Source organism: Spinacia oleracea, chromosome 4 (genome assembly GCF_020520425.1).
Source record: "Spinacia oleracea cultivar Varoflay chromosome 4, BTI_SOV_V1, whole genome shotgun sequence".
Lineage (NCBI taxonomy): Eukaryota > Viridiplantae > Streptophyta > Magnoliopsida > Caryophyllales > Amaranthaceae > Spinacia > Spinacia oleracea.
In genome coordinates, this window is record NC_079490.1 from 7,904,960 (window position 1) to 7,930,847 (window position 25,888).

Consider the following 25,888-nt stretch of genomic DNA (forward strand, 5'->3'; position numbering starts at 1 on the left):
CATTGGTGGACATAGGTTTCAAAGAGTTTCAAACTTTGGGTTATAATTATAATCATATTTTATACAATTAGAAAGTTTAACTAATTAATTAATTAATATAATACAAATAGAAAGTTTAATTAATTAATATAATCACTTTAATTTGGATGTTTCTAAATGCCCATGCATATTTATATCTTCTTTCATGTGCTTCTAACTCTTACTTTTGTGGGTCATCATCTATCCTTGAAACTTATACACTTTGTCACTTTATTTTATTTAATTATGTTTAATTTATTTATTAATTCCCTCAAAGAATATCAAGTTAGTTAAACCATGCATGTCCTATATATACACTTGTGTTACTAATATCAAAACAAAGTTGTTTAAGCTATTATAGACCAAATCATCCAAACTCGGGTCATATTGATCTATATTGGTCTAAGACTCGAGCTAACTTAATATTGTTTCGTTGACATGTATTGTATATGAAATTATGAAAAGTCTACTTCAAAATGTTGATCTTTTGATTGAGAACAATGCACAAATAGTCTTCCTCCTAATCAAGTTTGTGCTGAAGACAATTTTCACTTATGGTGATGATAGAGACTAGAATTTGTCAATTTCACCTTTGAGTAACACAAACTGTTGCCTTTAATTCTCGAGGTTTTTTATATGCAGTATGATATTGTATATTCGCCTTACTAGCTAGCTGATGGATGTAGAAGTTTGATGCCGCTTAAGGGAGGTCTCGGGTTTGAGTCTCGCCGTATGCAGAAATTCTTGTTGGGAGACTCATCCACCATAAGCAAGGTATGCGACCCGGGTCCGATCCGATCCGGATGTAGTCGGAGCTAAGCTCCGGTGAACCGGGTGTGCTATGCGTAAAAATCACTTTTGTGATTTGTTATAATTACAAATTTAATTAGTTTGGTTGATTGTGATACTTAATTAGTGCTTTATTGAGTTGGGATCATCCTAGAAAATGATGATTTGTATCAATCACCTATATGTTCATTTCCGCAAGATAATATCTATTCCCTTCGTACTTTAATAAAAGATACACTTTGACCGGCACATAGTTTTAGTAGAATGAGTTGAATTTATTAAAATAAGATGAAAGTGGAGTAGTGAGTGAAATATTTATTATAGTAAAGATATGATGTGAGTAAGTTTTGGGACCACAAAAAAGAGAAAAACATTAATATAATTGAAAGTGGGGACCAAAACATGTTAAAAAGGAAAATATATCTCTTTTTAAAATACGGCCGTTTAAAAAAATTGTATCTCTTTTTAAAATACGGAGGGAGTACAAGCGAACGATGAGTTCTTTAACTTTTTGATATCCCCCGTGTGAAATAATACTAGTTGTTTCAAATATGAACGGATTTTACCAAATATTCCTGTTAATTACTTTCTCGTTAAAAATCAAAATCCAGATACGAAGTACTTCATAATTAGCAAGCACTATGTAAGATTATGGTTTAATCACTTCTAATTGGTTGAACATTCAATTTGAACACGTAGAAAACTTGTAAGAAAGTATCCCATACATTTCACAATATTTGTTGTTGTTTTTCTATTGTAAATTGCAAAATGCGAATGTAAATTACTCCATATTCGTTTAGGAAAACAAATTTTAGATCCAAAACTTGACAAGCTTTTGTGTGAATAAATTTAAATACCCTCTTCCATAGTGTGCATTGTTACTTCTACCATATGTCAAATTATTTGATATATTACTCTATAGAAGATAATCATGTGATGAGGTCAAGGTGCATTATTTTTTAAATTAAATATCTTAGAATTTATCTGAATTAATTAAACTTTATTAGACGACGTTATTGAAATTATTGGAACATATTAGAATCGTTACTTGTCTCTTTATAAAGGTGAAGATAACGCACTATTAATTTATTTTAGAACTTTTCTTCGTCAACGCTACTTGATAAGTTTTCATAGGACCAAGTATAAGACCATGTTGAAGGAGAATCTGGCACATATATGCATTTTCATCCTAAAACCAATTGCAAGGAAGTTTATGGCTTGTTCATATGGTAAAATGTACTCATTTGTGCAGGAAAGTGTATGTTAAGGGAATAACCCACACATGTGAGTTGAGATTAGTTATCCCTCAATCCCTCATTAACGAAGATCGAAGGAAGGAAGATGACGAACATGTAATCTTCTTATATATATAGGTTAATTACCAGCTTAATACATCTTTTGAGCTTATATATAGTCAGACTTTTCTTAGTCATGGGTTTATACTCGACCTATGAAAATTTGATACTCTTAACAAATCACAAAAACGATACCCTGTAGTCCTGTACATGATCATCTAATCTAATGAAATACCCAGTGTTAGAGTTATGTTATATTTAAAGTTCTAGTAGCATTTCAAATTATTATTATTATTATTATTATTATTATTTTTTTTTTTTTTGAGGGAATAGCATTTCAAAATTGTGTTGTCATGTACTAACAAAATTTAAAAGTAGTCATTTTCAAAATGGAAACTTCCTAATTGTTGTCTAATGATGATTAATGGTGAAATTAATCTTGTATAAAAATATACCGAACTCTGCAAAACCAATATTGTCAACTTCTGTAGTACCATGCACATATATAAATGTACATATGCTGTATTAATCCATCTAAATTTTGTCTCTATTATCTATACACAGTGAAATCCAGTATAGGACACAACCACATTATTGCACCATTTATATTTAATTAGTTAATTAATGAATTAATTATATGCTAATTATCATTAGATTTTTGGAGCTGTATTTGTTTAGAGAATTCAAAAGAAAACAATAGAGAAGCAGAAATTATAGGCAGTGTTTTAATTTTTCAATATTAGAATGATGTTTACTGTTTTTGTACCAAAAATGGGATTACAAACTTTGTAATTAAAAAAAATTAAATGATGATTTTTTTTAAATAATAATTTTTAAAATGTAATTTTTTCCTTAAAATGTTTGATTAAGATATTTTTGGGAAAGTTATCCAAAAGTGAAAAGGGAGAGGAGGGGACATGAAGGTCAATTCACATTAATAGTTTCTGCAATCTATGTTTGTCAAGAAAAGGAGGGGAGGAATTAAAGAAGAGGGTAGTCTTGGTTTCGTGTGGATGTATGAATAATAAACATACTTTTAATTAATTAAGTTTTAAATTTAATTAAGTAAGTTTTAAATTTAATTAATTAAAATTAAAATGTTAATTTAGTTAAGATCAATAATTAATGGAAGGAGCCAAATCAAAGGCATGTTAGCTAATCATAGGTGGTTATAGAGTTGGAGAATATATTTCCAATTTGGGAATCTTGTGCTTAATTTTGGATTAAGAGACTCTAGGATAAACTTGTTTGAAATTAGGGAAAATGAATGCCTTTAAGGAAAGGTAATCTTATCTTTCTCCTTTTTCCTTAAGAGTTGTTCTCAGATATGGATGGTTTAAGAAAAAATAAAAAACAATATTGAACATGGAATATGGGTTTATAATAAAATTGTGTGATATAGGACGTTTATATGAAATTCTTTGTTGTTATTTTACGTTTTTCTTTACGAACATCCTAAAGTCTTAACGGCGTGACATGTTTGCACTTGTAAATAAGTTCAGCTTATTTGAATTCCATTAACGGAGGTTAGCGAAACCCAATAAGACAGTGCAATTACTTTTATAGGTTTAAGTCAATTACTTTTATAGTTTTAGGTCAATTTCTTATGTAGTTTTAGTCAAGGTACTTCTATAGGTTTATATATAGTTTCAGGGAAGGTACTCCGTACTTTTAATTATAGTTTTAGGGAGATATATACTTTTATAGTTTTAGGGGAGGTACTTTTATAGCTTTTAGGCCAGATTCATTTGTATTTTTAGTCAAGGTACTTGTATAGTTTTAGGGAGGTACTTTTAAAGTTATATAGTTTCATGGAAGATACTCTTTTAGTTTCATGGAAGGTATTTTTATTGTTTTGAGAGATATACTTTTATAGTTTTAGAGGAGATCATTTTATAGTTTTGGTCAAGGTACTTCTATTGTTTTATAGTTTTAGGGGAGTACTTTTATAGTTTTTAGATCAGATATTTTTATACAAGGAGCTTCTAACCCGAAATTCAAGAAAATGCGATAAAAAACAAAAAGGTACTCCCTCCGTATTTATATAAGGGATACACTTGCATTTTTCGGCCGTATTTATTAAAGGAATACACTTGCCATTTTTAGTAACTTATCAACTCCACCATCTAATTAAATAATACATCTAATTTACACTATGACCCACCATCCTATTAAACAAATAATTTTAGACCAAGTATAATAAACACGTTACTTTTACCATTGTTGTGTGTAATATGATTTTAATTTGAATTATACACAATTTTATAGTTGAATTTGACTAAATATAAACTTGTGTAAAAACAAAAAATACTTGGGCCTAAACCTTTTTAATTACTCCGTACTCCATACTCTATGCAACTGGGTATTTGGTAGTGGGTACTCGTATTACCTTTCGGGTTAAAAAAAAGGGCGTTTTGGGCGATGGAATAAAGAAAACCCTGTAGCAGAGTTTGCATGTAGGGACTTACAAAATCTGGGTCACCAATAAATTTGTACAGATTGGTGATCCCAAGAGGACATTATCTGTCTCTTAAAATTAAAAAATTAATACTAATCCTATTATTCCATTTAATTTAATTCAAATATCTTGCCCCCACAAATTGCAATAGCCTACCCCATATCATTAAAATTCAAACCTTTGATTAGACTTGTGCAAGTTTTATATGGGTTTCAGCTCGGGATCGGAATTGATTTTGGCACTCCTCTTTGTGAGTAGAAAATGTAACCTGTACGCTTTTATAATAGCAGTTTTGGACTGGAAAAATCTATTCTCGTGTAGCGCTCTATGACTACTATCACCAAACCAATAGAAAAAAAAGAAGGGTAAAAGCATGTCCTGTAATTCTGTAAAGTTAAACTGGTGCGTTTATTTAGCTGACACGAGAAGTGAGAAATTTCTGGAAAATGGATAAACATTGAATTCTGTGTATGAAAAAAACAAGAAAATTTGTGTTTTTATCGAAGTTCTACTTTTTACAAAAGAATAAAAATCATGATCAACTAAATATCAATTTGCACTTCGTATGAGAAAACAACTTCACGTAAAATGTAAATAATTCTTACGTTCAACCAAAGGACCACTCAATAGACGTACTATCCCGATAAGTTTTCCTTCATCCCAACGCTAAGTGAACATTGTATAACGACATGAAAATTAGATTATGGTCAAAAAAAGGTTGGTGTTAAGTGAACGTTCTACTGTTATAGGAAAAACAAACTTACCAGAAATAGTATGTTAAATTATCCTAAGGACCAAAGAGCGTATTATATTAATTTTTTAAAATTAATTTTTTAAAATTAATTTTTTAAAAACAAAAATTAAAAAAAATTAATTTAAATTGAAATAGTTCAATCATCAAATTGAGATGTGACTTTTCCTCCCTTGAAGCCCTTCTATAAACCAAGATTCCCTACCAGCTGCCACTTCATTTTCTCAACCCTTCTTTGTCATCTCTCCTTTTTTCCCCTCTCTCTCCTTAAACCAAAACCCAAAAAAAAAATTGAGTTTTTTTTAGGGGAAGAAAGTAGTCATATAATCATATTATTATTAAGTTAAATCAAGTTCCGCCAAAGTTTGTAGGCTTCAGAGATATCAACTTCTCGAACATCAGCATAAGCAAGTGCATTATATTGCATAGAAAGAAATAATAACTACACTTATGGGAAGACATTCTTGCTGCTATAAGCAGAAGCTAAGGAAAGGCCTATGGTCTCCCGAAGAAGACGAGAAGCTCCTTCGACATATTACTCAGTACGGCCATGGCTGTTGGAGCTCCGTACCTAAACTCGCAGGTACTTTTTAGTTAGTTTTTTTTTTGTTTCTTTTCTGTTCCGTTGCTTAATTAAGCAACGGAGCAGAAAAAAACAGTATCGCTTCTTTGTTAGAGGCGATACTGTTAATGTATACAGTATCGCCTTCTTGTAGGAGGCGATACTGTATACATATTTAATGACTTTTTGGTTTATGTTGAATGATCATTGTACAATTATCACAATGTATAATGGAGTACCCATATGGGTTAATAATTTTTTTAAAAATAAAATTGTGCAGGTCTGCAAAGGTGTGGGAAAAGTTGCAGGCTAAGGTGGATAAATTATTTAAGGCCTGATTTAAAAAGAGGAGCATTTTCACAAGAAGAAGAGAATTTAATTGTTGAACTTCATGCTGTTCTTGGAAACAAGTATATAATTTTCACTCATTTTTATTCAATTTGTTTATTTTTGACGTTATTTTTCCTAAAAATTATTGTGATTTTTTTTTTTTTGACAGGTGGTCTCAGATTGCAGCACAGCTACCAGGAAGAACAGACAATGAGATAAAGAATTTGTGGAACTCTTGCCTTAAGAAGAAGCTTAGGCAAAGAGGGATTGACCCGAATACCCACAAACCGTTATCCGAAGTCGAAATCGAAGAAGAGAAGGCGAAATCAAGCAACAGCAACAACACGAGCAACAGCAACAGCAACAACAGCAACAACAACAACAGAAAGACTGATAAGTTATCAGTTTCCACTATGATTAACAATGACAATACTAATAAGGCCATTAACGACCCGAAATCGGTGTCTTTGTCTAGGCCTAATAATAATGTTAACATTTCTTCTTCAACATTTTCCCTAGCACCACCACCACCACCGCTATCGACACACGAGTTCTTCCCTGATACGTTGTACGGGTCGTTCGGGTTTCAGAACAACCAAGCTATATGCTTTGGTTCATCAATCCAACAACCCTCTCGAACCTCGTACGACAACAACATCAACACCAACAGCAACAACAACAACAACCATTGTCATCAGTACACATCTAACATGATGCCATCCATCATCCCTTTCATGTCCACCACCGACGAGGCGGCGTATAACGGCTATCATCATCAACACATGGATGTCTCCTCCACCTCCACCACCACCAGTACAAGCCATGAGAGTAGTAGTACTACTACCAACAACAACAACAACAACAACAACAACAACAACAACAACATAAGTGATCATCTGAATGGCAACAACAACAACAACAACAACAACAACGGTTCGTTTTTCGACAGTTTTTCATGGGCAACACTGACTGATCATCATGCTAATTCTCCTGGTAATAAGTCCAACAAAGATGATATTCAGATTAACAGTACTAATAATATTGGATTAGATGGTAATAATCCAGAAGAGATTAAATGGTCAGAGTATTTACAAAGTACAACACCATTATTATTAGCATCTCAACATCATCATCATCATCATCATCAAACAAGTAGTAGTAATACTACTAATGTATATGGTGATATTAAGACAGAAGCAACACTAATGCCCTTCACAAGTCCGTCGTCATGGCAGCCGTCACCGTCGTTGCCGCCGCCGATGTCGAGTTTCCACGGTACTGATATGTATAACAAGGATTTACAACGGCTTGCTGAAGCATTTGGTCAGATTTTCTGAGCTCAAAATTAAAAAGAAAAAAAATAGGAGGCGGGAAAAAAGAAAAAAGAAAAGGAGGAATTTATTTTTAAAAAAGGGAAGATTAAATATATTTATATTTATAATTATAATTATAATTTCGATTTTTCTTAATTATTCCTCTTCTTCTTGTTCTTGATTCTCCTAAAGTGAATTGTGTGCTATATAGAGGGGTTTTTTTATTTTTATTTTTATTTTTTATTTTCTAATTATAAATTTGATTTTGCATATTGTAAATAGGATCATATACATGAGTCAACATGACTTTTTAAGGGGGGATTAATGGAATATTTGTGTGAATTATTATTATTTTATTATTGTGTTATGTTATGTTATTAATTTTTATAATTTTAATTTGATTATTATTTTTATACTATATATTGTGAGTAAAATATGTTTATTTTGTTCTTCAAGGTATAATCATGCACGAGATGTGATTAATCTTTTACACGAATACGACCTGAATCCAACTTGAATACCCGATTTGAAAGCTCTGGTCGAATCGGAGGTGAGTCCTGAGAGAGAGAGGAGGGAAAATAGAGAAGAGTGTGTGAAATTGTGCTTAGATTCAACTATTTTAAAAGTTGATAGTGAGAGGAAATGATGGTGACTTACCCCAATCTTCATTCTTACTCTCATGAAAATGGTCCTTAATTGTTAATTAGTTGTTACACTAAGCATTTGAGTTATTAACTTAGGATACAATCTTTGTGATTTTTTTGCAAAATTGATAGGATATGATGTCTAATAGGTGCACTAATTAAGATTATACAAGCTCACAACTAACATGATAATGATCCGTGAATAGATTGAGTTGTGATTTGCCTCTATATATACGTATGCCATCAAACTGGTGTCAGTGTGTCACCGACGTCACGTCAATTGAATACAAGTACTTTGGCATATATGTAACAATTGTTGATACTATAATGAACTTTTTTTTACGGACATCTTACGTACATTCTTTAAATTGGCCCAATAACACAACATGTGAGCGCTAATCCTCCTATTTACCGGGCCGTTAAATCACATGAAGAAATTCTTAAAAAGAAAGGGAAGGGGAGCCCATTGATGATAATGTAGAAGCAAATTTGAAGAAATAAACTATAATGTTTGAATGGTTGTCTATCATTGTCTCTCAAGGATGAGATAGTTTTCACTCTTTTGACAGCCTTTTTTTCCCTCCATCTAATAAGACCCTGTTTGGGTGGTTCCAAATTTCCAATATAGAATTGTCAATTTTTTACCTTTTAACCTTTTTCTCATTCCAAATGAATGAGAACTCATAGTCATATGAGTCGTGGAAAAGATAGAATTATTTTTACCTCTTTAAAGACAATGCCTTTTCATCCAAACAGAAAATAATCAAGTGTTTCAACCTTTTTGGCCCTTGCTAGTTAAGTAAATAACGGGACAATGACCATAAAATTTATAGCTACCTCTTAAGTTTCTACACTTGTAATTTGCGATATGCTTTAAAAAAAACTTAACATTTGATTAACTCGGAATGGACCCAATGTTTAGTTATGTCATCACAAGATGATCCTCATGCATAATTAACATGCTTAATCAGGGAAAAGCTGAGTTCGTCTTGAGTTAATCAAAAGTTATGACCTTTTAAAGTGGACCATCCGTAGTTAGTATTGTTGACGTCAATTATTCCTTTTAATTTCCCTGTAGGAAATTTGTATTGATTTAGTTAGTATAGTCATAATCATTGGTTAAGCAAGTTAAGTAATGCATTGTTTAACAAAATTTATTGAAAGGATTTGTTAAGAATAGAAAAGAGATGGTTGAATACTCGAATGTAGAAAATTAGCTATTCTCATTTCATCCAAATTCCAATAATTTTCTTAAAACATTTTGTATAAAACCAATACTTTTAGAGCTGTAGTCAATATTACAACGTTTGACATTATATTATCATCGCATCAACGGTTAATTTCAGATACTAAATGTCAGGTAATTCAGACCATGTCATATCGATCACCATTCCTTACACAACCGACATACATACCATTAGACATTGTCAGACAGTATGTAAAAAGAATAGATATTCATAAAACAAAATGACAACTAAATACGAACGAAGGAACGGACAAGAAGTAGTAACTTCCCAAAAATATCAAGTACATTTCTAAGTTGTGACATTCAAATACAATGGAGATGTACGTGGACATTGCTGGATTATAAATCTTCCCTCATTAACAAGTTTTGTATTCTTTCATTTGGCCCCTCAAAGTGGTATGGTATATGGGATAAATCAATAGTGTCCTCTTAACATATACTACCTCCGTTTCAGAAAGTTCTTTACGCTTTGGAAAATGTGTCCAAAGTATGAAAACTTTGACCGTAAATTTCCACTATTGTATACATCGAAATGTTACATGTAAGATCTTGTTAGATTTGTCTCGTTATTCATTTTGAGAATATTAATTTTTTATAATTTTTTTCCATACATAATTGGATATATGAACGGTCAAACATTGCACCGGAGTCCGTGCAAATAGTAAGTGTAAAGATCTTTTTGAAACGGAGGAAGTAAGTATATGTTGCTCTTACAATCTCTAGGAAACTTCCAAATTATAATTATGTTAAACACAAGATAACACTAACATATGCTTCTACCAAGAAATTTTGATCATCAAAATATTTTGACTTGTGGGTCCCAATTATACATATGTTCCCTATGGAAATGTCTATGTTACCCCCTTAATTAGCCATTGAAATTTTAATTGCTTTCGACTACTTTTACCTCTTCAAATTGACGTATTCTATGTCAAAATTTCTTAAATACGTCAAGTTTTCTTAAATTTTTTTTAATCTATTGTATATGTAAGCATAATTTATAAAGGTACTGCCTACATTTCTATTTTAAGTCCATTAAAAATATTTGATTAGTGGGTCCCAATTTTTCAGATGTTCCCTATTGAAATGTCAATTTACCCCTTATTTGGCCTTTGAAATTTACTGTAATTGCTTCGCATCTAAATTTTTTTTACTGTAATTGCTTCCATTTTTCTACCCCTAAAGTTGATCGATTTTGTGGATAATAAATGTTAGATGACGTCAAAATTATTGAAATACAACCTTTTTTTTTATGTATAAAAGTTTTAATCTATCATACACGTCAGCATAAGTTTGTAAAAATACTCTCATTTATGTTTAACTGAAATATTGATTTGCACATGTACGTTTCAATACACAATTTTGATCATTAATTTCTTTAAAAGTCTATTAATAAAATTTATATATAAAAAATGATATTATGAAATTTTCGTCGTAACTAATCCAACAACATTTTAAACATAACATTTTCATTTCATATGTTGGTAGCGAAAAAAATCGAGTCAAAGTTAGCGTATGAATAGCGCAAACTTCAAATTGTTACACGTACTTAAATACTTCGTAGAAAGTAGAAACGAAGAAGTATAAGTTTGTAAAAGTATCATTTTTCCCGTCCGCCAACAAACCGCCAACTCAATCAACCATTTAAAAGGGAATTAATTTATAGAAAATGGTCATTTACTAATATTTGACATCTTTTAGCATTTTATCCGGAATTCAATCCCTATAATATAATATTAAATAAAAAATAATAGTGTGGAATCTTGATGTAATTATGTGGCTGTCTCCCTTCTGTATATAGGCTTGCATCATGCAGTAGAAATATGTCTAGAACAATTTTGTCATCTATATTTATGCACTCTTGTTACCATTATTGTGCTTTTATTATCATGCCATTTTTAGGGGCTGCAAACTATATACTAGTATTATTATTATTATTAATTTCTTTCATGCTCCCATACTATATGCTATGCTATGCCAAGTTGCCAACAATGTGACTTTACAATTCTATGTCACTTTACAATTCTACTTCGTACATGTTTTACATATCAATATATCATGCTTGTCTTGTAAAGTCAAGTGATGGAATAATTCATCCATACTTTTACCTACACTTGTCTAATCATCGATTTTCGAATTATTTTTATTTATGTCTTCGGATTATTCCGAATTTCAACTTGATATTAGGTACGGAGTACGGAATATCTTACATTTTCAACATTCTTTTAAGCAGGTTTTGATCATCGGATTTGTCAAGTCTGTTCTAGACGGGTTATGAATTTGGATTCGATACAGATCCACCTGGCCAATTCATTTCCGCTCAGTCCCAAGCCAAGTTAGATCGATTTTCAATTAATTTAGTCAAGAAGTTTTTGCAACTAGTTTCTCGGATTTTATTCCGAATTTCAACTTGATATACATTTTCAGCGTTTTAAATATTTAAGCGGGTTTAATTTTATCATCGGACTTTTCTCTTTAGGTAATTCTCTGAGAGGTCCACTTGTACCTAGGAGTGATAAGGAGGTCTACTTTATTAGGACACAAAGGGAGACCTACTTCTTTCTTGATTACTAATACGGAGTAATAGCTAGGGTTTTTGTAAAAAGTTTTCTAAGGAACTTTCTGGCATTCGAGGGGGCAATTACATGATAATTTGTTGGTACATGTAATTTCTTGTTCCCCATTAATTATTTCATTTGGGATACAATTAAGGTTGTCATTAGAACACGTCACATGTTGACATTAACCTAATCATAATAGTAATAATAATTCTAATGTAAGGATTTTACTTACTAATTGCAACTTGCATGATGCAACAAAGATTTTGCTATCTAAATTGAGGATCTTTAAAGTTGTTGTAAATTTCTGTAGTATGGTATCATGCACAGTTTTGTGCAAGAAAGAGAGAAAAGCTCATAATCATTGTAGGGTTCTCAAAATTAATTGTCATGTCTACTGTAATTTGAATTGGTAATTAATTAGCAACAAAATCCGAAATGTTCTTAGCTAACTAAATATTGTAGCAACAAGACCTGGAAAAATTGATCCGACCTGAATGATCCGATTTATTACCCGATTTTGACCCGAAATGACGATCCAATATCATTCCGAAATCGAAATTACCCGAACCAAAACAGATCCGAAATTGATTTAACCCGAAATGACCTGATACCCGAATCGATCTGAACTGAATTTACCCGAACCAATCTTCATCCGGAATCGAAGTAACCCAAACCGTAACTGTAAAATTTATATCAACCCGTAACCGATCCGAACCGAAGATCCGAAACCAATCCGAATCGAAGAACAACTCAAATTTATCAATAGTTTAAACTAAATAACACATTTTTTTAACTTTTATTATTATTAAATGATTATTATTATCACCATCATCATTAATAACCACATACTATCTATGACACAATGCAAGAGTTTGGTCACAAATACTGGTTACTTTACTAAATTGTGATAGTCTTTTATTAGTCACTAATATATATTATTATATTTGTCCATATTTCATGTTTCATGTTCGTCTTCTCGAATATATATTAGTAGAAGACTAAAGTCGCCTAAATTATCACTTGTAATAATGTGAATATCGTTTATTAAAATTCTCATACAGTAAACCAGTACTCGAACCGTATACGCTTTTCCCTTAATTATTTTGTAAGAAATATTGTTACATAGAAATAATATTAAAAATAATTGAAAATTTTATGAATAATGACCAAATCTAAAGCGAATTGGCCAAATCAAAACTTGAAATATGAAAAGCCCGATCTAATCCGAAAAAAATCAATCTGATATGATCCGATCCGATATAAACCGAACCGATAATAACCAAATCCGACATTGACCCAAAGTCTTGACACAAATCCAACCCGATCCAACCCAATCCAACCATTAAAAAATCGAACTTAACTCAAAACCCGAAACCCGGATGGACCAGGTCCATACCTGAACCCGATCTAAAGTGAAAGTGATCCAAGATGACCCGACACGAAATGACCTGATCCAAATTAACAACCCATTTGCCAGTTCTAGTAGCAATTCCCCTAATCCACATCATTTATAAACATATATACAAGCGACACATGTTATACATATACAATTACGGTAATACCCTTTAGTATCTCAATTAGTTATTGATGATGCATGGGAAATTACCAAATTAATCACGTTAATAGAAATAAACTCGTTTACAAATTAAATACAAATCGTTTTGACTGGTACGGATCATGTAACATATTATGTGCGGTCACTCAACTTATTTGTAAACAAGGACATTGAAAGGTAAATTGATGAATGCATTTATATGGAGAATAGGCCCCATGATTAACCTTCAACGTTTTAAGGACCACAATGCAACTCACTTATACATCTTCCAATCAAATGGTGATTGCAAATTCAAATGACATTTAGCAACTTAGTTATGTCCAATAAACAAATTGACAACTAGGGTGCCAATGAAAATATACAAATTAAAATGTAATAGTTAAAACTCATATTACTTATATCCACTTTCTTTTTGTATTAACGTACTGGTCAATTTCAAAAGGCGAAACCCTTACCCTACTAATTCACCATACATTTTTAAAACTAGGCTTTCTTACTCTTTACTAATCGAACTAGAATCTCCAATAACATTTTACATTAATTAATCTAAGCTTGTTTCCTATCATACCGCTAATACACATTTTTTTTTTTTTTTTTTTTTTTTTGTGTTAGTATTCGGATTCGAGGCGAGTTTTGGGTGGTTAGGTTTCAGTTCCCTTCCAATTGTTATTGCAGATAATCGAACACTGTTCTCCCTAATAAATTCAACCCCAATCACTACTGAACCAACAAACAATTAATGCCGATAGGCCCAATACACAAATTTAACCCTCTTTCTAAGATGCTAAAAATGAGAAGAGTGACAACCCTCCAAGGAGAGAGGCGGTTCCGTACATGAAATTGACAAAAGAGGAGGGAAGAGATGAGGGAGAATGATGGTTGAGTTGAGGATGTCCCTTTCAAATTAAGGGTATATGGGGTCATACGGACCTCACTTTTGGACTTTGAACTTGCGTATGCCCACGTGCACCCACATACACCAAGTCCCATACAATATCTTATTGGATGTTACCCTATATTAATATCGGTTAGTCTCTGTCAGACCGTTTGACACTTACTAAATAAACTGTTTAATACTTACTAAACTGCTTGATTATAACTTAATACAGAATACAGAGTAGTAAACTGGCTAAGTTACCTAGCTGGATAGGAGGATCAGATGATTGTACGGTGATTTTTTCATGATTTTTGTCAGTTAACTACAGAGTAATTGTCAGACGGTATCTTACAAGAATCTGCAAATGAGTATTATCATTATCATATTGGAGGTTATATGAATATCATAAAAGAAAGATTACATATTATACAAGTATAAAAGCATATAATTAAAATAATTAATAGAATATGCATGAATGTACATAAGTTTTTGTCTTTGTTGATTGAGCTCCCATGTGAACCAAATTATTGGATCATTCATGTTCTTTTGTTTAAGGTCCTACATAATAACTTCAATGCAAACTTGTACATAAAGGATAAAATATAATACTACAATTAATTATTTTATTTTATTTTATTTTATTTATCATTATTATTATAGCAAGAATCAAATTAAATATATTGATTTTCCACTATTTATTTGGCTAGGAATTGAATGAAGAGATCGATTAAATCATTAGGCTAGGGCGGTTCAGCTATCTTTTCTTTTGTTCCAAGACTTTGCTAGCTGTGTTTGTATCATTGTTAAATCTTTCAATTACCTGTCTTGTTCTTGTTCTTTTTAGCTACGTTTGCCGGTGGCCGTAGGTAAAGATGGCTCTGGCCGGCCCGATCCGAGCACAAAAAAAAAAAGCACTGCTCGACACGGGCACGAAGTCGTGGATCAGGCTTGAGGATTAATTTTTTGGAAGAAGCACGGCAAGACACGACTCGACGCGAAATGGCAATTACGCCAAATTTAGTAAAATTAGCCTTAGGCACGATGGGTCAGCCCGACACAAAAGCTTGTGGGCTTGGATTGGGCCCGGGTCATGTTTTGAACTTTGGTCCGGCCCAGCCCGTCATGATACAACGTGGGCCGGTAATGGGTCCGAACCCGGAAAGGCTCGTGGGCTCGGCCCGACACACGGCCATCTTTAGCCATAGGGAGGTGTTATAGGTTAAAGAGAAGGATAAATACGTGTATGGATACATGTACGGATATGAGTACGGAATCATAACACCCCGTGTTGATATAAAAAAAAATGAAATGATACTTCGTATGGTATAGTTAACGAAACTAATATGTATGTATCGTTCTATGTTCTATATTTTCGAGGTAATATGTTGGTATTTGAGTGTTTAATACGACTCAAGGGACACATCTTTGAAGAAGTTGCTATCTATTACGTACGTAAAAGCTTACCAAAGTGAACATTAGTAGACTTTTGGTGCATATTGTTGAAATTTTAGTAATTAGCATTGTTCACTTGTCACAAAGCTCACAATCAAATGATGTGCCACTAATTTGTAGGTCACTAAGGTCATGTTTGATACGAAGTTATTAGGTGTTACTTGTTAGCGATTAGTTGGTTTGACTACCTGTTAGCTGTTAGATATTTGTATTAGTGAGATTGATTAGATGGTTGAATTGTTATTTGTGCAAAGTGTTCGGTAAATTAACAGTTAGTTGTTTAATGTCTAAATTGACCATTAAGGATATCGAAATAGAATGATGTAGGTTATCAAAGGTTGTAGTTTTAGACAATATTAAAACAAAGTTGGCATTTACCACCCACTTCTTCAAACCTCTAATAAAAGCTCCTATATTAATCTTTTCAAAATTAGCTTTTTCATCCCAAGACTCTTTTCCAAACTTATCATACCAATCACTCCCTTCAACCCTCTAATTAACTTTAAAAAGCTCTTTTTTCCTACAAGTCTTTAATAACCAAACACCTCCTAAGAGTACTAGGTTAATTACAATATTTACTCCCTATTATTGAACAAAAGTTTGAGAACGGATTAAAAACAGAGCAAATCTTCAAGGACGAACCAAAATGGAAAATGAGACTATCTTCCAATGGCGGAGGAAGGCCGGTAAAGTATCTTCTTTGATGCTACAGTTAAGGGTATATGACTATATTCCATAAGTCTAAAACCCTAAATTAAGAGGGTGATAAATATGCTCAATTAGTCTATGACAATGAGAGTAATGGATAGCTCAATTGGTTTGAGCTTCCATCCCGATTCCAGGTGATTCTGGGATCGATTCTCATCTCCGCCCTTGTGGCTCATTTGCACCAAAAAAATTAGTCTAGGACAATGATTCATGCATTCATTTCCACGGACATGAATCAAGCAATGAGAGAATAATTTGCTGTGAAGTTGTTAGAACTGATTGGATTTTTGCCTCCAGTCAAATTAGGAGTTCATATCTCTGACATAATCTGTTTAAAAGTAGATTAACACACACACAAAAAAAAAAAAAAAAAAAAAGATAAAATTCCTGCTGGATAATCTCTTGATTAGTGGCCAAGATTAAGCACTAAATTTCATTTCCTAATTATGGATATATTTTCACAACAATGTTGTAGTTTCGAATCCTCAAACATACAAGTACACCTACAGATTCTGACATTATGCCGAAATCTGGCTATCTGGTAAAAATTACTAAAAAATACACTCTATGGTTGCAAAATATTAAGGCAACCATTCTAAAGAATACAATTTGGTGAGCCAAATTATAGGCTCCCCATAATCAAACCTTGGATCTTATTATTGCTGATAATTGAACGATAGTCAAATTACAGTGACGACTTCAACGAGCAGCAGCAATAACAGCAGAGATACATTGTTGTAATGAATCAGTAAGTTGGATGAAGCTACTGGTACTGAAGATGAATCTGTATCATCGAAATATCAAGTTGTGACAAGTATTGTCACAAGGGTATGCACAATCGATGAATTTAACTCCCGCTCTGTCGAAGTACCAGTCACCAATAGCTATTGCAACAGGCTGCAAAATCATTTTTACATCAGGGAAAAAAAACACAGGATTTTGTAAGGTAACTTGTTATTTTAGAAATGTAAGCAAAATGAAGTGGAAACTATAATGTTTGAAAAACAAGACTAGGGTTTAGGGTTTCCCTTTGTTTGTTTCCCTAGAAGAAAAACAAGTATGTGAGTTATGGCAAAAAACATAAAAGAAAAACAAGACTAGTGAGATTTTCATCTAAAGGCACCGTTTGGTTTGGCGTAAAACGTTTTCAGTGAAAATTGATTTTCCAAAGGAAAAACATAATTTCAAACTAGTTTCCCTTTGTTTGTTTCCCTACAAGAAAATTCATAGAAAAAGGGAAAAACAAGGGAGAAAAATAAAAATGGGTGAAAATTGATGGGAACTAAGGCTCTGTTTGGTTTGGTGTAAAACGTTTTCAGTGAAAAATAATTTTCAAAAGAAAAATGGTTTCCTTTCCTTTTTTTCAAATGGAAAAGGTTTTTTCACCTTTGAGTGAGTCTATGAGTTACGGAAATTTGTTTTCCATCCCTTGACAAACAAAACAACTTAAAATGATTGAAAAGGAGAAAGTCGTTTTTCATGAAAAGGTTTTTTTTTTTTTTGGCAATTTTCATGAAAACGTTTTACACCAAACCAAACACTCCCTAAGGGTAAAGCATTGATTATTAATTTTCCTCGAATTTATGACAGTTTCTGGTTTAATCTGACAAGTCCATAGTCCTCGGTTAGGCTTAAAACAACTTGCCGATGGACGTCCGAGATTCGGCTTACCTCTAACTAGCGTTGACACACAAGATAACTTTGCAAAGAATAAAGGTGGATAAACAAACTGGTAAATGGATGATGATCAGAAGAATGTCTTTTTCCAGCAGATTTCCGGGTAGAATTAAACTACTCATTGATTTTGTATGTAGAAGAGGATCACGGATTGAGTACTTAATCATTATTATTGTCTAATGAATACAATATTAAGCAAATTGGTCCACAAAGTCAATAATTGTGAAAAGTCTAATACGGAATTGAATATGTTTGTGTTTTTGTTCCTTAAGGAGTACCAATAAGATAAGAGTCAAATCTTATGTTCTAAAACATGGCATCTTTTTGTATTATTCTGCAAATCCTTGCTAACTAATTCGTTCTTAAACCAGCACATGCAAGCCTTCCCCACACTAAGCCCCCACCTCCAGAACTTGTTATTCTCTTTCTAACATCGGATATTGATTCATAATCCAGCAAATAACACAACTAAAAATCATGATAAATTTTAGTTAATATCCCTAAAGACTTGATCAAAGGATTACAAACTAAATTCATGTTTGGTTAGAACTTTTGTAACAATTATAGTGCGCGAAAATGGAAAAACTGAAAGATTCGAGTACCTTATTTTGGAGAACAGGGGAATCATCAGCAAACCATGTGTCCTGCCTCTCAGATTGGCAATGAGCAAAGCATGAATTAATGAATAGCCCATTTGATTTGGACTTTGAGAAACCCCTTATTGAATTGAGCATTTGAGTTCTAAATCCTGTAACAATAGATTATGATAAACTTGAGAAGACTAACAAAGAAGAGCCGAAAAACAAACGCGGCATAAAGTTTGAAATTTACTCTGCAAAAAGTGCATTTGTGATGCAGAACAACGTGCGTGGTTCATTTTGCATTGATCCCATTGGTGGTGAGGATCAGCTGATTTTGGAGCTAAACTAGCCTGAACCTGAATTCAGTTACAAGAGATAAGCTATTTGATATTGCTTAACAAATTTTAGCGCTTAATACCAGTTCATTTACGAAGTAATGTAAATAAAATCAACAAACAGCAAACCTGCCACGCGTCATAAGCTGCATTGAGAATGAATAAAGGTGTCTTGATGTTGGCGATCAAATTCTGAGGGAAAAAGCACTGCAAAGAGACATAGACAATAAGAGGTCTGTAAAAAAAAATCAGGCAAAAAATTACTAGCACTGTGAAATTCAACTTCGATTATATGTCTACAGATTGTCTGAAGAACTGGGAGAAAGATTACCGAAGTTGGATCCATGTGTTTAGTACAGGAAGAAGGCAGATTTTTCTCTACACCCTGCATGAAAACAAATACAACAATAGCGTTACATCTGAGAATTATTCATCCCGGAAATTGCTACAGTATAATCTTAATATATTCAACAACATATGAAGAACAATAGTGATGCTAGTAAGTATTAGTGGTAGTTTTCCCATATATATATAACTCATCCTATATGGAATTCCTTTCATCTTGAAGTACCCAAGTTGAATAAGTATGCTACGACTTTTTGGTATGAATGAGATATGTTCATGTAGGCAACATCTTGCCAAGTTTTAGAGAAAAGGTTCACTATAAGCACATCCCTGTTCTAAACTTGTCACTGTCAGGTGTCATAGATTCACAATTCTTGTGTAAGGCAACAAAAAATGATTTCCCAATCCTCCATTCCAACATATCATGATCCGAATTCCTAATTGCATATAAACTTTTACCAACCATTATATCCCGAATTGTCGCTTTGAATACAGGACAGCAAGAGCAACAGTAATTACTGACAATAAACACGATCATAGTGCGCTGATCTTATGAAGACACTATTACAGTATTACTCCCTCCGTCCCAAAATTATAGTCCTGTTTGACTAAAAACACGGGTTTTAAGAAAAGTGCAATATAGTGTATGAGAAAGTGGGAACGTGTATGGGAAAGTGGAATATAGTGTAAGGGAAAGTGGGAAAAGTAATGTCCAAATAAGAAAACAGGACTATAAATTTGGAACGCGCCAAATAGAAAATAGAACTATAATTTTGGGACGGAGGGAGTACTTGATATCAACATTTGTACTGAACTTAAAATGTCGCAAGACTCAAGTGTCTAACTAACTAAGAACTCTATCCCAAAAACCAATACTTCAACAAATTTGAAATTTGGTTTTCTTACCAGGTAAGTCACCACACCATGGTAGAAGTCTCTTAACGTGTGTCCACCCGAGACGTCCATTCTGAAAAGCCAAAATGTTAATAACATACCTAAAGTGACCATTTCTCTTGTAAAAAGTTACAGTTTCCGACAACAGTAGCATCAATTTAACAAGCATCAAAAAGAATGATAACAATAACAGTTACTTACGCGTCAAGGAATAATCCTGCATCACTCAGGCATTTCACTTTTGTGTGTCCTGTGAATAAGTCTCGGAACTCATCACAGTGCAATATAGATGCTAGACCGCCAGCAGAACATCCGGAAAGAAGAGCCTGGTCAGCATTACGCATTCCTTTCCCCATGAATTCTTCCATGGCAACTGACCATATTTGTTGACCTCTAAAAAACATTTGGTGTGCCTACACATAATTGAAACTAATTATATTCACAAGCTTGAAGAGGAAAATGGGAAATATTTTGCTTTGTTTTTTCAAACGAAGTGATTCTCTTAACAAGTTTATTTCCATTAAGGAATAATTGTTGCAATTGATTCAAGATAGTTTGAATGGAAGTGAACTGACCTCGTCCTGGCCTTCTCCGGCAAAAGAGGCGCCATCACAATATCGAAGCTTTACTCTATTCCAGTTGAAAAAATCTGCACATTTTTATGGCAACCTTTTGTAAGATGTTTTGTCACAGATGCCAAAGATCATAATAATAAGGTGAGGTTAGAACAGGTAGAAAATTATCAAGACCTGGGTTTTCCTCTGCCTTATTGCTTAATAGTCCTGTAAATGCTAATTGCTTTTCCATATATTTAGACGACCCACGTCGAGTCGTTTTTCTGTAGACACATGTTCTAACATTATTACACCAACCTCCACCCTGCAGAAAATGGCAAACTTGAAGTTAAACAACCATTAAGAGAACAACAACTACTTAAGAACCAAACTAAGCATAAGGATTGAGAACACCTAATTACTGTGCAACATGCAGAATATAAATTCCAACCACATTCAACAGTTGCAGACCAGGGGTTTCAGAATAAAAATGAGAGTAACATCCTAGAACCACTTATTCAAAAATTTCCTTTACAATCACAATTCACTTGTTTTTCAAATTACATCTGGTCAATCATTAAGTTTTGAAGAACAGTTTTCCATTTCTTTTTTTGAGGAACAGTTATCCATTTTCCGTAAGTATATAGATAAGAAGTATCTATACCAGTCATTACTAAGATAATCTGTGTGCAAGAAATTAACAGCCTTTTCATCTTCCTTAGGATGTCATCTAATTACATAGACCATGAACATTTTTAGATAGAACTGCAATATAATTCATCTAATTACTACACACCTCTAATTGAATGAGCCAACTATTGGCACCTGACCCAAATCCACGATCCCAATGATAAGCCGGCAATGTTCCGTCCAAGCAAACTGCAAAAGTAAAGACATCACAAACACAAGTTAGAGTGTGTTATGATTAAGCATGAAGTCCAAGCAAACTTGAAGTAAACAACTAAAGACTAAAATCAATAACCTGTATTTACAAAAAGGAGGACAATGATTCAATAGCAGATTATTTATGGATAATTCGATAATATGCGTCTATGCCAATACGTTGACATGGAGCTTTCTTGAGTGGAATTTAAAAGTGAAAAGAAGATAGAAAACTACAATCAAATACATCAAAACAGAATGGGTCAGATTTTTTACCATTACCACCTTACCATGAGGGCATACAACAACAACAACAACAACAACAACAACAACAACAACAACAAAGCCTTAATCCCAAAATGATTTGGGGTCGGCTAACATGAATCGTCGTTTACCATGATGGCATGATGCATCAAATTATGTTACTCAGACTGTTCGTTTCGACCTTAAATATCCATAAAAGCCCGAATTTCACTTCAGATTAGACCATACTTTTCGAATTACTACAGAAACAAGCAGGTCCTATTGATGAACATAGCACATAGCACATAGCACATAGCACACAGCACACGCATACAAATCATTGTAAATACTGCGAATATCAGAGTCGCAATCATCATATTCAATGGAGTCCTGCATAGTGGGCAACTGAGTATGTATAATACTATAACCCATAACTCAATCTACATGATTTTTGAACTAAAAACATCAAAAAACAATTCTGCGGATAAAAGGGTACAACATGAAGGTCACACAGAAGCTTATGTTTATACTATAAGGCTCATTAAATGACTTGTATGTTACATTAATGGAGAAGTCAGAAGTCAGAACGAACACACCATTTTAATATTTAACAAATCACAATTCAAATTTAAACCATTAATTCTCATCTTAAGCTTTAAATTTCACTCTTCTCAAGTATTTTCTGTGCTGATAAAATTCTCAGTTCTCACCAATCCAATACCACAAACAAAATAAAATGTTTCCTCATTTCTGCAAAACAAGCAAAGATCTACAATCCACAACCAATAAAATACTAAACATAACCAAACCCAAGCAAGATTTTCAGTTCAACAAAATAAAATTACTTCTACAAGAATTTGAAAGAAACTTCATAAGAGTAGAAGATTTTTACCAGCGCCTTTGGAATCAGCACCATTGATGAGAGTAAGAGGAACCATGAGAGGTTGAGGAACAGCATCAGAAACTTCATATGACTCCAAAAATGAAATGTGACTCACATTTGCATAATCAAATCCTTTAACAAAATCCAATAATGTCCCAAAACAAACCAAACCCAGAAATACCCATTTCCCAAAATCCATCTTTTCCCAAAGTTTTTGTTTCTTTGATTGATTAAAATGTACTAGTACAATTGGAATTTATGTAAAAGCAGCTCAAGAATTTATATACCCAGAAAAAATGTATCAAAAAAAATTGCTGGAATTAATCCCAGATATGGAAATGTATCAGGAATTCAGGATTATGATACAATGAATCAAAAAGATTTATTACCAAATTCTGACAAAAAATAATTGGGTTTTAAGTGTGAATGTTTTTTTTGGAGTAGGATTTAGAGTGAAGTAAGGAATGAATATTTTTGGATTAAAAATATAAAAATAAAAAAATTGAGGAATCTATTAGATCCGTGTTTTAGGGTGAGATTTAACAGAGGCGGACTGGGGAGAGAGTCAGACACAGAGATAGTACTAAGGGAGGATCTTGGTAATGTTGTTAAAGATTTGAGCATGCTATTATTTATTTATAAACAAAATTAAAGTAGCACTCACTAAAACTTTTTTGGAAAAATTAATTTTAATAATTCAACCTATTGATAGGTTTGCAAACAGAATAAAGATAGTTTTAATAAATGATGTTGAAAGTTTTACTCTGTTTATTGCAAAGGCATTTTCTTGTTCACAAAATACTTTTTCCCTTTTTATTCAACTTTAATTTCTTATGTTTCATTTTATTGGACTTATTTTGTTTGAATCTTTATTATCTGAATTTAACTGAACTTATTTGAACTTATTTTATCTGAAATAAACTTATTTTAACTGAAATAAACTTAGGGTGATGATAGAGGTCGCAAGTTGCGACAATAGTTAGTTGTCGTAATCTTACGTGTCGCAGTTTAATTGGTACGTATAGGCGCCACGTAGGTTACGCGTCATCAAAATATTTTTATCAATGCAATATTTTTACTATGAAAACATGTAAATAAGGTAGTCGATATAAAGAAGAAAACAAATTAGAATATTAAGATTTTCCTACCTTTTTATGTGACATGTATAATAGGTTGTACTAACTCCGTTTCATAAAGTTTTTTGCAGTTACTATTTGAATGGAGTCCAATGCAATATTTAACTACTAACATATCTAAATTTGTATGTGAAAAAATTATAAAAAGTTGATATTCTGAAAAAGCATACCGAGACCAATCTAACAAGATTTTTACATGTAACGTTTTGACGTATATAACATTGAGAATTTATAACAGTCAAAGTTTTCATACTTTGGACACGTTTCCAAGGCGCAAAGAACTTTCAGAAACGGAGGTAATACAAGTTAAATATTTTAGTTTCCAATTTAAATCATGACACATAAACATATCATGTCATCATTGTGATACTGCTTAAAGGTCGCATGTTGCAACCTTTATTATTTTCGATAAATTATTTGTGTATAAGAATGTTTGAAATAAACTTTTTTTTTTTCTTCTGAACTTATATAAACTTATCTGAACTAATCCAAACTTATTTTATCTGAAATAAGTCAAAATAAGTCGAACAAAACAAAACCTTAGACTATTTACATAATTTATTTAACATAATTGATTATCGGTTACCCGATCCGATAATGCTATCCCGTTCGGATACCCAACCTATGCTCACGGCAGCTCACACCTTTTTATACGTGGGTCGGGGTGACCCGGTGGGTATCGTTGAACGTTAACAATAAGTTCACGCAAAGAATTTAAGTGGAAAGCTCGCTAGTGTTAGTAGTGTCATAATCATTGCCGTTGAAGTTAGGTTGTTTGATTTCGATCGACGTAAGTTTTTCGTTACGCAAACTTTTTATTTTATGAGATGGAAAGGAATTTTTTTTGGAGTTAAATACTTTTATCATAAATGCTTGAGTTATTTTTTTATTTAATTTTGGCCACTTGATAAGAATATAATACAAAACGAATTTTAGCCACTTTTTTTTTTCCTTTTCAATTTATTGATAAAGAGTAAAGGTATCAAATCAAGTATTTATTGTTATTTATATGATTCGTAAGATTTATGTGTTACAACCCTTCAATTAGGAAATCATCAACAAACATGATTTTTGCACGCTATCTTCCATAAGGTGTTGTAAACAAAGTTATGGCAATCAAGAATCGGCACACTTATACTCCGTATATGACAATTTTATGTATAAAACCAACTTCTTACCATAATGTTATACTCTCCAATCAAATAGTTATATATTTTCTAATAAAATAATTGTAGTTTATAGTCAAGTAGTTATAGTTTTTAATAGTGACATCATCGATCTTACACGTATAACGGTCTCATAGAAATCTCACTTTTCATAATTTTTTAGCTATTAAATGTCGTAAGTTGAGACAACATTTAGTTGTCGCAATCTTACGTGTCGGAGTTTAATTGGTACATATAGGCGCCACGTAGGATATTAGTCATCGTAATATTTTTACTATCAATGCAAAAAATTTACTATGAAAATATGTAAATAAGATAATCGATATAAAAAAGGAAACAAATTAGAATATTCTACCTTTATTTTAAACATGTATAATAGGATATATATATAAGTTAAATATTTTAGATTCCAATTTAAATCATGACACATAAGCATGTCATGTCATCATTGTAACACGGCTTAAAGGTGTTGCGACCTTTATCATTTTCGATTAATAATAGCAAATGGTCCGTTGATTAGGTGGTTTATAATGAATATTAAAGAAAATTGGATTAGAATATGTATATGTTGTAAACCTCATTTTGACCCTTGTTTTCCTTAATCTTGATTGATCATTTGAATTGCACATTTTT

General features: G+C 32.5%; 2 protein-coding genes across 2 annotated transcripts; one reads left to right on the forward strand and one right to left on the reverse strand.

The window, feature by feature from the left end:
* Positions 1-5,524: 5,524 nt before the first annotated feature.
* On the forward strand, positions 5,525-7,724 carry LOC110801016 (transcription factor MYB61). The gene is made up of 3 exons (XM_022006328.2): positions 5,525-5,894; positions 6,154-6,283; positions 6,373-7,724. The coding sequence occupies exons 1-3, from the start codon at positions 5,762-5,764 to the stop codon at positions 7,538-7,540; spliced, it is 1,431 nt and encodes a 476-aa protein (XP_021862020.2). The 5' UTR covers positions 5,525-5,761; the 3' UTR covers positions 7,541-7,724.
* Positions 7,725-16,961: 9,237 nt separating this feature from the next.
* On the reverse strand, positions 16,962-23,595 carry LOC110801010 (pectin acetylesterase 12-like). Its single transcript, XM_022006321.2, is given in 12 exon segments — positions 16,962-17,350; positions 17,352-17,456; positions 18,839-18,984; positions 19,068-19,173; positions 19,282-19,359; positions 19,484-19,537; positions 20,404-20,464; positions 20,593-20,804; positions 20,967-21,040; positions 21,141-21,270; positions 21,742-21,824; positions 22,963-23,595. Coding segments are annotated over 12 exon segments (1,350 nt in total). The 5' UTR covers positions 23,153-23,595; the 3' UTR covers positions 16,962-17,239.
* Positions 23,596-25,888: the final 2,293 nt, after the last annotated feature.

What these genes read in the sequence shown, in the direction of transcription:
- LOC110801016 (XM_022006328.2), top strand. Translation starts at nt 5,762, where the DNA reads ATGGGAAGACATTCTTGCTGCTATAAGCAGAAGCTAAGGAAAGGCCTA. An exon ending in CTCCGTACCTAAACTCGCAG is followed by an intron (nt 5,895 to 6,153) that starts GTACTTTTTAGT and finishes AAAATTGTGCAG; the next exon opens with GTCTGCAAAGGTGTGGGAAA. An exon ending in CATGCTGTTCTTGGAAACAA is followed by an intron (nt 6,284 to 6,372) that starts GTATATAATTTT and finishes TTTTTTTGACAG; the next exon opens with GTGGTCTCAGATTGCAGCAC.